This window comes from Mustela putorius, unplaced genomic scaffold (assembly GCF_011764305.1).
Source record: "Mustela putorius furo isolate JIRA1106 unplaced genomic scaffold, ASM1176430v1.1 tig00000835_pilon_pilon_pilon, whole genome shotgun sequence".
Classification (NCBI taxonomy): Eukaryota; Metazoa; Chordata; class Mammalia; order Carnivora; family Mustelidae; genus Mustela; species Mustela putorius.
In genome coordinates, this window is record NW_025421492.1 from 466226 (window position 1) to 483686 (window position 17461).

The 17461-nt window shown below is 44.1% G+C and overlaps 2 protein-coding genes across 4 annotated transcripts in view; one reads left to right on the top strand and one right to left on the bottom strand.

Annotated features, from left to right (window-relative positions):
* The window catches only part of TMX3 (thioredoxin related transmembrane protein 3), a 42363-nt gene extending 30653 nt beyond the window's left edge, over positions 1-11710 (bottom strand). Inside the window, exons 1-4 of the mRNA XM_004745620.3 lie at positions 11456-11710; positions 10418-10472; positions 3266-3305; positions 1967-2090 (exon numbers count right to left, since the gene is read on the bottom strand). Coding sequence (XP_004745677.1) covers positions 1967-2090; positions 3266-3305; positions 10418-10472; positions 11456-11501 — 265 coding nt within the window. The 5' untranslated portion in view covers positions 11502-11710. The remainder of the gene's footprint in view (positions 1-1966; positions 2091-3265; positions 3306-10417; positions 10473-11455) is intronic.
* Positions 11711-14753: 3043 nt separating this feature from the next.
* The window catches only part of CCDC102B (coiled-coil domain containing 102B), a 187644-nt gene continuing 184936 nt past the window's right edge, over positions 14754-17461 (top strand). The window contains exon 1 of one of the 3 annotated variants that reach the window (XM_045085204.1): positions 14754-14873. The gene's annotated coding sequence lies outside the window, so the exon portion shown is untranslated. The remainder of the gene's footprint in view (positions 14874-17461) is intronic. The other 2 variants (XM_045085207.1, XM_045085205.1) reach the window with 2 other exon arrangements.

A 17461-nucleotide genomic window follows, 5' to 3' on the forward strand; every position in this document is an offset into this window, starting at 1 on the left:
TTCCCTGTTCCAGAACATCAGGAAGCCAAATCCCATAAATTCACAGCAGCTGCTAACATGGAAACACACAGAAAATGAATTATTCTTTTCCATATAACCAGCCGTTGTGTGGTTCAGCAGCTATGCTAAGAATCATGTCCCACTACTTTTGATTGCTCTTCTTTACAGGACAGAGCCAGACGATCACATCTGTGATTTCATCCTTGAAGGTGTCTATGAGGATTACTGTGTCCCCTTTCACTCCACTGTCATTACTAAGTCTGGGCTTCCAGCATCTTTTTGTAGAGCACCAAGATGGCATACAAAAATGGACTTAGATGATTTTCTTGACTAAATGCTTTTCTTTTGTACTGTACATGTTGCCGCCAAAAACATTTTTATCAAATCAACTGATTCTCAAAAATGCCCATTACCTCTCAATTGACAGCTGATAAAATCTTTAACACCATGACGTGACAGACCCCTAAAATCCGGTCTCATGTGCACTAGGCACTCTGCAAGGAATTCTGCATGCGAAATGCTAATACAATCCTCCCCACCTTCAGGATTAGTACTCTCCCACTTACAGACACAGAAACTAAAATTGAAAGGTTAAGGCCTTCCCCAAAGACCCAGAAGTAGCACTAGGGAGATATGGGATTAAAACATAAGCCTGTCCTGGGAGCCTGGGTGGCTCTTGATCCCAGGGTCCTGGGATTGAGTCCTACACTGGGCTCCTTGCTCAGCAGGAAGCCTGCGTCTACTTCTGCCTGCCGCCCCCAATGCTTGAACGTGCAATCTCCCTCTGTCTCTCTAACATATAAATAAACCTTTAAAAAATAAACAAAAAACCAAAACCAAACAAACAAAAACATAGGCCTGTCGTTTTCCAAAGCTGTATCCTGAGTATAATCCTGATTTCCTAAAAAGAAATGTGCATTACAGAATTCCACTTTCTTCACTGATTAAAGGAAAAGGGAACCTACATGTATTGAATACTGCAAAGGACTTGACATGTGCTATATCATTTCATTTCAAAAAAACCAATGAAAGACACGTGACAATTAAATATTTACCAACGCAGACATCAGAGCTCAGAGACGTTAAGAAACTGTCCCCATTTTACATGGCAAAAGTAGCAGGCAGAAGCAGGATTTGAATTCAGGTCTGCTTTCTGAAGCCATGCTCTTTCCAAATTTCTATGACACTTCATACTTCTCTAAACTTAAATTCTTCTTTTCTCAAATCCTTTAAGATAGGCATTGGTGAACTTGTCTGTAAAAGGTCAGATAACAAATATCTTAGGCACTGTGGGGCAGTCTCTCTGTTGAAACTCCTTAACTCCTCCAGTGGAACATGAAAATAGGCAAAGACAACAGTAAACAAATGAGTGTAACTCTGTTCCAATAGAGCCCCCCTTACAAAAATGGGCAGTGGGCCAGATTCTGTCCACAGGTGGTTTGCCAACCTCCGCTTTAGGACATCCTATTCTCTCGTACACATTTATTAAGCTCATTTCCAACTGTTGAGATTTTGCTGTAATATTCTCTCTAATGTGAATACTCTGCTGGTCCGCCCTTGTGTTTTTTCCACCGCATCTCATCCTACAGGTCTCTCTCTCCTCCTCTCCCACATCATCTCTGGCTCCTGAGACAACTCTCCTTCGGAATTCACACAGCAACATCCAGAGTTTGACACTCAAATTTCTGTAGCTGCCTCAGGTAAACAGAGTCTCTCAAGGGGGCTCAAAGGAGAAACAGTGGCTTATAGATACACGTGGGGCAGAAGAGTAACATACACTACATATTACACGTTTGACGGCTAAACCACTTAACTCATAAAATATACAATCTTTAATCATTAAGAGAACATTAACTTACCTGAGCAAAAAAGAAGTATTTCTTCCTCCTACCTTGAATACTGCTTCATGTTCAGTACACCTTTTCACTATGAGAACAGTAAAATAATAAACTGAGTAAATGCTTACTGGAATAGGAGGTAGCATCCATCTTTCCAACTTTAACTGGAGAACCAATATTTTTCATCTCAAGACCAACTTCATTCCAAATCGGTTCCAGTTTTTTACAATGGCCACACCATGGTGCATAAAACTTGAGGAAAAAAGAAAAGACAACCACTGAAATGTTGTGCTATTGTGTATATTAGTATTAATTTTTAAAGAATCTCTTTGACTAAATGATCTGATGAAGAGTTCATTTTAGACAAAAAGTCTAAATATAATTTCTAAAGTAGTTACGTAATAAAAGACAAAACACACACAAATCTAATTAGTTTAATGCCTAGCATATACCTCAACACTGATATTACCTTAAGTTCATTTAAAATGACTACTTAATCCTATTTAAAACAGATAATTTACAGTAAAAACATCTTTGTCCAAAGTCAGTCTGTGTCATAGGAGATAAATACACGTACATCACACATACCTCCCTTAAGTGTTCACGACGAACACTGGTCTATCTCTGTTTTGAAAATCCCAACACCATAGGTACCTTTGCTACTTTAAGCGTAACTACTAGCAAGGGATGGGAAATCACTAAGATGACTGGCTTGGCAAAGGGACAAGGCTGATTAACCTAAAATCACAGTTCCTTTTTCTTCAGGATCACCAGAGCTCGGCTGAGGTAAAAACAGGTTCCTCCAGTTCTTACACTTTCACGAAGTAAGATTTACCTACTTTCAACATTACAGAAATGTTCAAACATGCACAAAAGAAGAGAGGAAAAATTAAACGATGGACACTCTTGCGCCCCATCGCTTGACTCCAGCAACTGCCAGCTTTGCGGTTCTCGGTCTCTCTCTTTTGCTGCCTCTCTACTACATTTTTACTGGGGCAAGTTAAAATCCCAAACAACATGAGGTTTAAATACATTCTAAACTTGAAAGTGAAAAAAAGAAGATGAAAATCTGATTTTGTTCCCCATTATGATGAAAGGAAGATTTTTACTGTCAAGTGATAATAACCTAAACAATTTCTTGCATAATAGGAAAAAAGAAGAGTGTATTTTGTAGTAAAATCATACTGCAATCTCCCTCAGACATAATTCATGTGTCAACTTCTTCGGAATTTCAGCAAAAACAGGTTCCCTTGCCAGGAACCTTAAGGCTCCGATGTTCATTTTAATATAATAATCTACATAATATTTTGTGACAAAAACTGGATAATATACATAAACACTAACTATACATTACCCTATCTATGTGGAGAATAGAAAATCATACTTAAAATGGCCGGGGTAATTAATACAAAAATTTACATACTCACATCTACAAGCCAAATGTCATCTTTCCGATTGTCTTTAAACCTAAAAAACAAACATGAGAAAACAAATCTCCGAATGCATGTTTGTTTGTATTACAATACACGGGGCTGATAAACTGATAAATACTGGAGCACTGAACAAATTCTTTCAAGTTTTTATGTAAAATTTTTACTAAGTGACCTCTAAATCTTATCCATTAATCACCTTTTACTTCAAAAATTTTTTAAGATTTTATTTATTTAACAAAGAGAGAGAGAGAGAGAGCACACAAGCAAGGGAGCAGTACAAGGAGAGGGAGAGGCAGGCTCCCGGCTGAGCAGGGAACCTGATGTGAAGCTCGAGTGGGACCATGACCCAAGCCGAAGGCAGATGCTTAACCATCTGAGCCACCCAGGTTCCCCTATTAAACATCTTTTAAAAAGCACAGAACTGATAAAGTAATCAGGAGTACAAAATAATAATAATAATGATAATAACAACAACAACAAATTGGAGCACCTGGGTGGCTCAGTCTGTTAGGCACCTGCCTTAGGCTCAGGTCCTGATCCCAGAGTCCTGTGATAGAGCCCCGCGGCAAGCTTCCTGTTTGGTGGGGGAGTCGGCTTCTCCCCTCCCCCTGCAGCTCTCCCTACTCATGTTCACTCTCCCTCTCAAATAAAATCTTAAAAAATAAATTAAAAAAAAAATTAAGTGGGACTTGGTAGAAACACAGATACAAGCCTCAGCTCCTGGCCCCTCTACTCCATTTACTCCTACGCATTACAGCTAGCACAGCTAAACGGAGACTGCTGTCCTTTAACAAGGTCTGCTTCCAAGACTAGCCCTTGGTTGGCATCCAGAAACTTGAATTTCAGGAGGATTTCCACCATTTCCTGATAAGATAGCTCACTGTTCCAATGCTGTGCAAACAAAGTAGTTTTATGATAAACATCTGCTCTCCTTCCAAGAGTCCGAAATTTTGGTACAGACTAGGCACGAAGGTCCTCACATGACCACCCCGCAATAAGACTCCCTAAGCACTGAGTCTCTAACGAGCGTCCTTGGTAGAGAACATTTCACACATGTGGTCACAGCTCCTGATGGAGGAATTAAGCACATCCTGTAAGACTCTACTAGGAAAGGACTCTTGCTTGGAACTTGTTCCTGGTTTTCTCTGGAACTTACCCCACATTGGCGTTTTGCTTGGTGCCCTTTCACGGCAATAAACCGTAACTATCACTTCCACAATAGGCTGAGTCCCCTGAGTGCTCCTGGTCAATAACCAAGCCTGGGGGTGCTTTGGGGGACCCCCCGACACAAGAGCCTGCAGTTAAAGAGTTCTCCTAAAACAGCTGTGATCATCTGATCGTGTTACTCTTATCTGACACTTTTTAGGTACCCTTCCCTCACCTACAAAAAGTAGTATATGCTGCTACATGTCCTCCTGTGCTGGCTCCACTCAAATATAAGCATCCCATGATTTCCAATCAGCCCATGGTATTTATCACAGCTAAATTCACAGTGTTTATCTGACTTTATGTATTTTTTGTGTTCACATCCGATCCAGCTAAAAGCATTTCTTACTCCATAATGCCTTCCTGAATTCCTCACAGCTAGAAACAATCTCTCCATATTGTCTTTAATCCTCTTTAGGATTCTTATCAATTTCCACACGTTGTATTTACATATTATCCAACCATAAATACGCTTGTTTCATCTTTAGTACCTTCCACAGTGACTTATATTTAATTTATACTGAATGAATGACAAAAGTTCTTTATGGGGATATTTTAGGAAGATTCTTCAACCTACAGTTAAGACAAAGAGAACACCTGTCCAGTATCTGAGTTCTTCAGTCCAACGGCGCTCACATCTGTCCAGATGTGACACAGTCTGTCCTGCACCATGGGCAAGGACAGCACCCTCAGTCAATCCCCCAGACTGGTAAATCCAGATCTTCTGCCTCTGTTCCTCTCACGCTTAATAAAAAGTTCTGTTGTTTTCACAATGGAACTACCTAGGCAAAGTAATACAGCCACCGTGAGCAAGTTGCTGAACTAGACACCTCTCATTGATGGCCACTGTTCTTGAGGCAGACACTCATACTCTGCACCAACGCGGAGAGAAGCAGGAGGTTACGGTCTCCCAGTCCTTAACGTTTAATAGCCATTCTCATCTCCCCCTGATCTGAGTCTTCGGGAAGGAGTTGGCATGGAAGTCCTTTATAGGGTCCCCAACACAGACTGTAGAGTGAGTAACCGTCAAACTGAAGGAAGGGGCCAGACAACCGGACAAAGTACCTGACTGGGGAACTGCTGCATTGAGACCCAGGCCTAGATGTGTAGACCAGGCTGGGGAATCTTGTCCCCTGCCATTCGTCAAGCCCATACTTCAGATATTCATTAAAACCCTCAAGCAGCCTTGTGGATTAGGGGAGATATGGAGTTCAGAGAGTCTGTTGTATGCCCAGGACCAGGCAAATTGCTGGCTAGCTTGAGCATAAATTCGAGGGCTGTTATCAGAAGCAGTGTTCTCAGAGAAACTGAAGAGGGAAAAAATGTGGTCTTGCGGGGTCTGGAGAGTGTGGCTGGGGTTCACGGAACTCATGCAAATGGCTAGGGGAAACTCAAATAATGTGTCAGCTGATCCTGGGACACGATGGACGCCACAAGGAGCCCAACCTGTTCTGTCTGCCAAGAATGCCTAGCCCACTCGCTTGAAGGAAAGCGTCTGGGGGCAGCAGTCTTAGCCTTGACCAAAGTCTGACCAGAAGAAGGCTTTTTCATGCTGTCTTCTTGTCTTCTCGCCATAGTGGCAGCCCGGGTACTGCTAGCCTAGTCTAGGATGCTGTCTGACCTTCCACGGGCCATCCTCTCGTGATTCCAGAGGCAAATGATTGGGCACCTGCTTGCTTTGGTGTGGAGAACGATTCCGTTTCCATACTGAGCTAAAAGCACGGTATGCGCACCAGTTACATCTCCTGCAGCATCGGGGCCTTTCTGGTGAGCATCCGCACAGGCTACAAGACACTCTCTTGATGGGCGCTGCGTTACATGCAGCACTGCTGAGTCACTGTGCTATACACCTGAAACTAATTTAATTGTGGGTTATAAAAACATTTAGAAAAAAACACTTAGGAGAAGCAGATGATCTCCATCCAGATGTCTCACTTCCATAGGGGGCCGTGTTCTATACGCTACACAACCAAATGGCCAAGCCATTAGCCACAGCCCATGAGACAACAGCAGAGCTCGTTTGCTGGGCCTGGAGGAGTAAGCAGGAGGCGCAGGAGTGGGGCAGATGATCTTCCGCACTGCACGAAGCTGCCCGCCGTGTAGGGCTCTCCACCACACTTGAGGAAGGACAGGTCTCCTTCAGGTTGAATGGCAGCAGCACCCAGTTCCTTTAAGCTAACCCAAAGGTGCCATTAGTGACCAGGTCCTAGCAGTCTGTGTGGGTCCCCACTGGGCCAGAGGAGGCAATACCTCCTTTGGTGTTATTGCCGAGGTGGAGTGGCACTCATGAGACCTTTTCATGGAGTTGCAGGACTCCAGCTGGGCTCCTGTAAGTTCCTTCTCCACTTCACCTGAGACCCAGAGCTGGCCCTATTTCGCAACGTGACTGAAAGATCCACTCGTGAGCCTACTACTGCACTCATCCAAGGCCAACAATCATCTCTTAAAGGAGGTGTACCTTTCAGCCAACGACTGGTCTGTTCTGGCCCATAGTGCTGTCCTCCGACCACAGGCTCTGATCAGTGACCTGAGTGTGCTGACACGTGTAATTCAAATAGTGGTTGCGGATTGGAGCAGATCAGGAAAGGGGGAGGCCTCGTGGCCTGCCGTAGGGCCTTCAGGGAATCCTGTTGCTTGGGGCCCCTCTCAAGAGCAGCAGCCCTTCTGGTAACCCGATGCAAGGGTGCCATCAAGGTCCCCACAGGGCTGTGTGACAGTATCAGTAGCCACATATGCCCACCAATCCCTGGGCCTCCTTTTTTTTGGCGGTGGTGGGGGGGGGGTAGTCAAAAAAGGTCAAAAGTTTGGTAACGGTCTCCTCTGGAATGGATGTTACCCTGCTTCCCAGATCAGGTCCAGGAATTAGGTCCTTATATGTTGCCTATGTTAAAACCCAGCCACAATGTCACTTGTGAGTCAACATGGCATCCAGTATTGGTTGGGCAGTGCCCTGTCTAGGCCCTCTAGGGAGGTTCTCACCAACACAGTAAAAAGCCAGTGTCTCCTCCAGATGCAAGACTTTTTCCAGACCATGGCCTCCCCACTGATAGCACACAGATGTGGAATTAACGAGCCTTATAGAAAGACTTTAAAGATGTGCTGGAATCCCTTCCACATGAAGGACACTGACCCTGATCAGCCCATCGGGGAGTGTTACTGGAAAAGGGATTTGCAATGTTAACTGCCACAGACCAAGGTACCTCCAGTAGCTTCTTCATGATGTCAGGTACCACCAGTGACAAGTGCAGAGTAGTGAGGGACCTACCAGCAATAACAGTTTCTTGGTCCCCAAGGCCTTGTGCAAAGGCCCAATGGGGCTATTGAATGGAGAAATGGTCTCACAGAGCACTTTGTCTTCCTTCAGCTCAGCAATCAGGACGGCTGTTTCCTTTACTCACCAGGCAGCCAATACTGTTTTCAGAAGACTGAGATACCAACCAAGTAGGTTTACAGTCTTCCACATGTTCCATTAAAATGGCCCTAATTAAAGCAATTCCCACGGGCACGTAGGGACACGGGTGGCTGGGAGTACACAGAGGCATCACAGCTCTGCCAGTAACACATTTAGTAGTAGCGGCTTGAAAGTGCTCACCCTGAGCCAAGCCTGGGCAAAAGGGTCATCACAGACTCAAAGCTGGAGGCATTCTGTGTGTCCTCCTCCTCCTGGTAGAAGAGGAATTCGAGCTCCCACTCTCTTGTGCACGGGTATCCCAAAGGCCCAAGAAGTACATTTCTCCCCCACTTTCCTAATGAACGCTGACCTTGGCACAGGATGTCCAGCCCACCCTGGGGATAGGGGGACTTCAACGTAACAGCTATTCGAGGTCTGGGTAGATGTTTAGGGCTCTTCCACTCATCTGGTGGGGACACAATTTGTGCTGGAGGGGCTGTCACCATGCTGATCCTAGTGGGACTGCCCATCAGATCCCTCGTGACTTAACATCTGGCCACGAGGGACCCAGTAAGGAGCTACCACTCTCCTCCTTTGAGACCCCATTACTGAGTAAACAGACCCAGAGACTTTTTTCCAGAAAGGCTCACGTCTGGGTTGCCCATGAAAAGGTGCTCAGTTCCCACGCTTTTGTCACTCTTTGTGCTGGTCAATCTTTGCAGGCTTAGTGGTGGCTGCTTCTTCTGTGTCTGGATGATATTTTTCGCTTAAGGCTTGGAGTGTGTCACAGACTGAATGAACTGATGTGGTGAGGAGGCTTACGTGGGTCCAGTAACAAGCAGGAACAGCAAACAGAGACCTAGACATCGGAGTCTACCTAATAGTCTCATTATCCAGTGTGTCCCAGTCTCTCCATGGAGACCCAAGGGATCACCAGGATGGCTCACAGAGGCCACAACCTCTGTGAGAGTGGGGCAGCGTTCTTCCTTGACAAGAAACTTGTCACGGGTGGGCCAAACCTGTCAAGTTCACACAGCATCCAGCTGAGAGAGAGAGGGTCTTAGGAATCTGTGCTTGCCCACACACTCCTTCCTTCTCTGCCACCCCCCTTAGCCCCGAGGTAAAAGTCACCACCGTGAGGGCATTCTAAAGGACGAAGTCTATAGTGACACAGCCCTCAAGACACCAAGTTTAATACTATTACCTCCGTGTTAGCAAGTGTTCCCTTCAGGGGTTCCTGAGTGGCTCAGACAGTTGAGCGTCTGCCTTCAGCTCAGGTCATGATCCTAGGGTCCTGGGATGGAGCCCAGTTCTGTGGGGAGTCTGCTTTTTTCCTCTCCCCCGGCCCTACCCCTACTCATGCTCTCTCTTGCACATGCTCTGTCTCTCACATGAATGAGTAAAATCTCAAAAGCGAAACAAAAACAAAAACAAAAACCCCACCATGGTTCCCTTCAGAATCTGCTGTCACTCCCCAATAAACATCAGCATGGCCAGTAAAGTGCTCCCTGGGATCCTCAGGAATTCGACTCTTCCAGAACAGCATTGTGTTCATATGACCACCCTGCTACTGTACCAATTTTGTTGTGTAGAGGTAGTTAATTAGGACAATAAACCAAACTGAAAGTAATAGTCAAGACTTTATTTACTTACTGTGACAACATAAACCAACAGAAAAACAAAAAAAAGGCACCAGTTTCTCAATGTTCCATTTTCCGAGTGAAACAGTACTAAGCAAGAGTCAGATGGTTGCAGCATAGACAGAATTCACTCCCTGCAGAGGGGCACTGAACCAAAGGCTTCTGCCTCTTTATGAACCCACGGAAGGAGAGGAAAGGGGGAAAGGGACAGGAGTGGAAAAGTACTGCAAGCAAAGAATGTCTCAGCCAACCCCCTAGATAAGGTGGTCTCAGTAGAGGTGCCTAGGAGTGGTCTAGGTTAAGGCCCCCAAGAAGGAGGCCTCCAAAAGAGGCCACTTGCACATGTTAGATATGCATGTGAGCCTGGCTAGCCTCGGGGCCTGGATCTATGATTACAACTCCCTCCAGAGACTGCAATGCACTAGCTGTGCACCAAGTCTGCGGTGGGGAGAGCAGCTTCCCCCCAAGGCCTGCCAGGAAAAGCCTTGCAGTTACCTATGATCAGGCCCGAAAGATCACACATAGGATCATGGTCTGTCTGGAGCAGGACTCCTCACCCACCTTACTACTATAACCAAGAGTTTCTGATTAATGCTATGGTACTATAAAAACAAATATACAGTATGATTACTAAGTTCCAGTACCTGCTCAATCGTGATATAAGGAGAAAAGCTAATAAATATAATGAAAAATGATAAAACAGAAGATAGAACCGTCAGTAAACTCTACTGAGTACAGCCCCACTTTGTACATCTATAATAGCACTCAGGACAACTTCTGAAACAAAATCAGTGCCATATGAACACCAGTCACTAAGGTTTCTATCATTAAAATAGATTCATGGAAACATGTAGAGAACTCCAGAGTTTAAAACAGTTAAGATACCATTTAAAATACATATATACTTACGATTCATCTAAATCTTCTACAAATCCTTTGCAGAAAGCCATATCGAGTAAGAAAACTGAAAAAAAAGGGAAAAAGGACAAAATGTTTACAGCAAGTGCTGATTTATTGTTTCACACTACATGCTTAGTCATCTATAAAATGTTTCTGATTTTTTACAGTCTACCATAAAATCCATCACCGATCCATTCCAAGGCACGATCAATGCCCAAGCATATGTAGTCCATTGTTCTCCTATTCAGTCTGCAGGCACCCAGGCTGTGACCCGCAAGGTGTGGGCTAGTAAATCTGAAACACACAGGTTCCCTTTCAACATAATTTTACCCTCTTAACCTTTTTTTCCCCTTTTTCCATTCCATCTTTTGTTTTTTTTTTTTTTTTACACAGAGATCATTTTTATTTCTCCAGGAGTAGTTCTCTCCTCCTCTGTGTAAACTCCAACTGCACATTCAAAACACTATGTTTTATTTATTTCCTTATTTATTTTTCAACTTCATAGGTAGAAGCAAAACTGAGCGACATCTCTAACACTAACAGTTCTCCCAGCCCGGCACACAGGGGGAACCAAAAGGCCACGGAGGAAGTGAGCACAAGACCGTGGGGACCAGGGCATTCGACGCGGGCAAGAGGAGGCTGGGGAAGGCCACCACCTACTCTGATCACTTCTCCCACCGCACGGTCCGGCGACCTGATCATGACCTGTCCTTGGCCATCATGACCTGTCCCTGGCCATACCCCACGGTGGGTCCCAAAGCCAGGTCTGGCCACAAGCTCGGCTGGGAGCCTTCACGCCTGCGAATGGAGTCAGCGCCGCTGAAACTTCCTGCCACACCGAGCCGAGAATCAAACGGAAGACAGGCGCATCCTTTCCTGGCCCTGGTCCCCGGCGCATCCGCGTCAGGGGAAGGACCCAGAAGCCGGGTGTATTTCGGAGGATCCCAGAGCCTCTCCGAAAGCTGGCGGGAGACCCGGCCCGGCCCGACCCCACCCGGGAGAGGGTCCCCGCGCGCGCCCGTCCCATCGCCCCCGGGCGGCCCTTACCTGTGGCGCAGAGCCGCAGGCCGGCGCTGCGTCGCCCAGCTGCCATGCCTGCTCCAGGAGAGCCGCAAAAACCACGAAAAAGAACGAGAAAAAAACCGGCGGCCGCTACTTGCCCTCCCGGAAAGGGAAGCTGCCCGTGGGCGCGCCGATGGGAAGCCCGGCGCAGAGGGCGGGGGCGGGGCAGGCCGGCCTCCGCCACCCTCCGCCACCCTCCCAGGACCCCTCCGGCCTCCGCCTCTGGGCATGCGCAGAAGTGCGGCGCATGCGTGGAACTTGGGCGCTTGCGCAGTCGTGCCTTCAAAGTCCGTGTGCTTCCCGCTGCCTTCGGGAGCGTGGGAACCTCGCGAGTGGGCGGCTTCCTGCGGGGGCGGGGCGGCGTGCGGCGTTGGGGGCGTTTCCGGGAAGTTCGATCCCGGCTAAATGTAGAGAAAGTGAGACCCCCTCCGAGGCGGCTGGAAGTTGGGTTGTGCCGGGGCTTCCGCTTGCAGCCTCTGTGCCGCGAGCGGTCCGGTTCGGGAGAAGAGGTGCGTGTCTGCGTGGGTCGAGCGGTGGAGGCCACGGATGGTGAAGCTCGTGTCTTCGTTGGAATCTTTGACCCTGTTTGCGAAGTGGGAATTCTGCTCTGGTAGTGAGCTCTGTCAGTGCGTCTTTGCCAACTAAAGGAGTCCTGTCTTAAAAACTGTTTCTCTTGGAACCCGAAAAAGTGAAGTTGATTATAAAATACAAGTGTTTGATGATTCGTTCCTACTTTTTGATTCCTTTTGATAAGAGTAAAATACTATAAAATATTTGCTGCTATCTTCACCTACACAACACAGAATATTTATAAAAGTGGTATATTTTTATGAGGTGATGCCTGCTGCGATCACCACATCTGATTTAGGCGACATTTTTATAGGACCCAAAATATCAGAAGATTTAGATTAAGCCAATTATCGAACATGTGTTAGGAGAACAGAAATGGATTATGATGTCAGCCAGGTCATCGTGGCTTCAAAATTCCAACAGGAGGAGATCTCCGAAAACTCTCTCCCTAATGACCAGAAGGTGGAATTATGATCTGGTTAAGAACAATCCCTAGGGGCGCCTGGGTGGCTCAGTGGGTTAAGCCGCTGCCTTGGGCTCAGGTCATGATCTCGGGGTCCTGGGATCGAGTCCTGCATCGGGCTCTCTGCTCAGCGGGGAGCCTGCTTCCTCCCCTCTCTCTGCCTGCCTCTCTGCCTACTCGTGATCTCTCTGTCAAATAAATAAATAAAATCTTTAAAAAAAAAAAAAGAGCAATCCCTAGATTTCACCCATTTAATGCATACAGCTTAGTATCCATTGTGTGCCTTCAACAGATTTAAACATTTTTTAATTGCGTGTCTAGTCTATTTTGAGTTTAATGTGCATAAATATTTAATCCTCCTCCAGGTTCCCAAAGTAGGAATTACCTAGATCCAGGGGCTCCGAAAAGGTAATTTACCTAATAGCTCCAAATGATGGAATTGCCATTTGAAACAGCTTCAGACTCCACAGCTGCTCTTTTTCTAACCCAACACTGCCTCCCAGATCTCTTTTCCGCTTTAGAATGCTCTCCCTCCCTTTTTCTCGGGCTTTCAGTCACCCTATTGTGGCTAATGTTACAAATGTTTGATCAGCCAATTTCCCTCGGAGTTATGCTGGGTTCTTCCCAATTAAGAAACGTATTAACTGTATGATTTTATGTGCGTAAGTTTAAAATCAGGGAAATTAATAGTGTTAGAAGGCAGGGGTAGGTGCAGGTAATGTTTTCTTTCTTGATCTGAACCCTACTACACATATTGGTTCACTTTGTGAAAATGCATTGAGCTCTGCCCCTGCAGTGTGCGTACTTTCTGTATATATACTCTAATGATGAAGGTTTAAGAGTAAATATAGCTATATACTTTTTTAATAGAAAGATTATCATTATATGGTGTTAAAAAGTGCTTCTCAAATTGTACTGAGCATCGTTTACCTGGAGTACTTGATAAAACACAGTTTCTGAGTACTCCTTTCAGAATCTGGCCAGTAGGTCTGGATTTGCATTTCTCACAAGTTCCCAAGGTGTGATACTGTTGCTCTGGCCTGAAGATCTCATTTAGTGTTGAAGGAAAATAAATCCAGAAATACCATTCATTTTTAGATTGCTTTGTGTACAATACCTAAGGTGAAAAAAGATCTAGAAATAAAATCAAGGGGTTTTTATAGTAGTTATTTTTCCTTGGTGACATGTAATAGTTTTATTGTTAGTATTAAATGATACTTTAAAAAAGTCTCCGTTTTAATTGAAAATTTGGTAAATATTGGATACAACCCACATTAAAGAAAGGTCTCTGGAGTTCTTAATGTATTTTTAAGAGTTTACAGAGGTCCTGAGAATACAGGTTTGAGAACAAAGTGGGCACTTATAAAACTCTGCATTAAATAAGCAGGGGATGCATAATGTAGCATACATTGATGAAAATTACAGACCTAGTATATCATAAAGTAAGTTTCAACAGATTGAAAAAAAGTGGTATTAGTTTTTTTTTTTTTTTTTAAGATTTTATTTGTTAGAGAGAGAATAAGCAGGGAAGCCACAGGCAGAGGGAGAAGCAGGCTCCGTGCTGAGCAAGGTACCTTATGTGAGACTTAATCCCAGATCCCTGGGGTCATGACCCAAGCCAAAGGAAGACACTTAACCAACTGAGCCATCCAAGGGCCCCATCAGTGTATTTTCTGACCACACCACAGTAAGATTATAAATCTATAAAAGATAAAGATATCCCCTAAATCTGGAAATTTAAAAACACTTCTAATTAACGTCTCTGTAAAAAGTAATAGAAATTAAAATATGCTTAGAAGTGAACCAAAAATAGTCTCTTAAAATTATAGGATGCAGCAAAATCTGTGTAGAGAAATTTATAGATGTGAATATCTTTTTATTTTAGGAAGAAAAAAATGAAAATTAGTTATTCTCTTTAAGAAGTAGGTGAAAAGACTTTAGAAGAAGAATGGCACAAAAGATACACAAGGATGTTTGTTTTATTTGCCAAAAACTGCACTGAGAGCATGGCATGAACAAAAGGGATCCTGGTACAGTTTACTTCCTAGTAGGTTGTAAGAGTTAACAACTTATAAGGCTTATATATTCAATTAGGTAGTGTTCTAAATGCTTTATATGTTAACTCATTCAGAGAGGGAAAAAGAAAAAGTTATAGTAGACTCAAAAGAGGTCCCAAAGTGTGTTTTTGAAGCAAGCAATAAAATGGACAAATTTCTTGTTTTAGTGAATCTTGGAAGAGCACATGAGAACGAGTGAGGAAATGAGAAAAGACCTAACACATCCAGAAATCAGAGCCACCTTCCAAGAGCCAGGCTGAATCATCCTTCAAGGCCAGAGGAGGGGAAGCCAGTTCAAGGGGAACCAATTCAGGTAAGAGAACACCTGTACACATCTCATGTTCCCTTTCTATATTCTGACCCTTGAAGCATAAAGCCCCAGTTTGCTCATGTGGAAAGGCAAAAAAGAAAGTGAATCAAGACTCCCAGTCCCACTGCAACTTTCCGGCCTAAAACAATCTCGGGAGGAGAAAGGGAAACTTTTTTGAAGGTAAATCTAGTTCAGAATTTTGTTAATACTAGGACTGAGTATGCAAATAATTGAGCTGTGTTTTCAACTTAATTAGATCTTTTATACAGATGGGGTTGCTAGAATTTTTATCCAGGCACAGGGGAAGAGTACCCACACTGTGAAATGTATAAAGATTATGTTGCCATTATGTTTTTTCAGTGTAATTGTATTAATATTAGGACCAAAGCATAGACATAGATACAGATATCAGAGGTTAAAAAGATAAGCAACTTTAACACAGTATCGACAAAAAATTTAAACAAAATAAAAAAAATTATAAACAAAAAGTTATTTTTAAAAAGTTAAGAAAATATAAATTTACCAAGATCAGTTCAAGAACTAGAGTGGTAACAGGATAGCCATGAAGGAAATCAAATCAAAAGTTTGAAAGTGTCTCATAAAAGTTGCTATCTAACTTTTATGGAAAAAAAAAATCTATTAAAAACTCTTCCAGAGGGGCGCCTGGGTGGCTCAGTGGGTTAAGCCTCTGCCTTCAGCTCAGGTCATGGTCTCAGGGTTCTGGGATCGAGCCCTGCATCTGGCTCTCTGCTCAGTGGGGAGTCTGCTTCCCCTTCTCCCTCTGCCTGCCTCTCTGCCTGCTTGTGATGTCTCTCTCTCTGTGTCAAATAAATAAATAAAACCTTTAAAAACAAAACAACAAACAAAACTCTTCCAGAGAAAAAAAAAAAAAAAACAAAAAAACAGAAAACACTCCTCAGTCTGTTCATTAAGGCAAGTAGAAACGGTTTCAAAACCAGAGGAAGCATTTGTGAGAAAGGAATTATACAGGCCAATTCACTCATGAACAAAAATGCAAAAAATTCCAAATAAAATGTTATCAAACCAGATCTAGCAGTGTGCTAAAAAATGGTTAAATTAGGCTTTCTCTTCTCAGAAAAACCAAGTGTGGATTAACATTAGGGGGAAAACTTTGTGTAAATTTTCCACAGTACCTGATCAAAGATGAAATTTATGTAACACTTAATGCATTAGAATAATTTGAATTTGATGCATATCAACCTTCCATCATAATAGTAAACTAGTAAACCAGGACTAGAGGAACAGTTCCTCAGCATAGTGCTCTGTTCAGGTTCATTTCTAGCAGTCCTGGAATCATCCTGAACTGTTTTCCTCTAAAATTTCCCTCTGGCACTAACCTCTGTTTGCAGTACCTGAAACACACAAGCACAGGACTACTAATAATGTTGCTTTTGTAACCTTGGACCCAAAGAGTTTTATGGTGGTTCTAAACAGCCCTTCAACATTGTTTATTGCTAAGAGTGAGATTGATACTTGTATCTGGTCTCAGAGAGGGCTCTGCTGTTGAGGCTGCTTTGGTACCAGGAATTTGCATATTAACAAGAAAATATTAGAAAAGCCAGGGAGACTCTTAGGCTCTCTTTTTGCAAAGTGTCTTATGCATGTGTTGGGGGAGGGGGGCTTAATAGGAGAGAGAAAGTGCTTACAAGCATGACCATTATAGAAAGTAGAAGACAGAAGCTTAGACCAGGTCTGCACCAGCTCTTGTGGCCAGACAGCCTTTGGCAATGATCCAGATTCTTACATCAACATTGTTGTTGCGTTGTATCCAATTCCTCTAATGAGTAATAGATTTACGTATTGTTATTTTGGGGGTCAAACAGCCTTCTTACATGAACCCTGTGTTAGGACAGTTGGCATGAGAGATGGGATTGCTTGGAAGACTTCTGACTCATTCTTTGCTACAAATATGGCTGAAGCATTATTCAGAAAGAAAAAAGGATTCTGATGAAGAGGAAGGAAGGAAGGAAGGATGGATGGATGGATGGATGGGTTGATGCAGAGGTGGTTGTCCAGCTGCTCTTGTTTCAAAGTAGCACAAACGTACAGAGAGTAAGACTTTCCATAACAGAAATGATACCTGAATTCCAGGAGCTAGCAGAATTAGAGGGCAAGTGCAAACTGATGGCAGGTTGGCCAAATCAGTTCCTCGTTGCCGCTTTCAGCATGAGCTAAAGTGAGAGTCCAGCATCTCCTGTGGTTGACATTCCGTCTCTCTCCCCAGCAAACAGAGCTCCAACCAAAGGAGCGTGGGCGCTATAACTTCTCAGGGGTTGGCAAAGCCTGTGTGAACCCTACAGCTAAGAAGGTAATTCAAGAAAGGCAGCTGATGATGGAGGAAAGCAATCAAGTAAGGGATTCTTCGGTAACACAATGGAGGCCTCTTTTGGACTGTCAGCCGGTCGTAAGCATTGTCCTGATGATCTTTACTGAGATGGTTACTGAGAGTTTTAGATCACATGGCAGTGACTCTGGTTCTGAATCCTGGAGAGGATGGTTTGCACTCATCCTGGATCCTCCTCTGGCTGCTCTCTTCCTGGGGAGAGTTCCAGAAAAGTCTTTGCTGATTT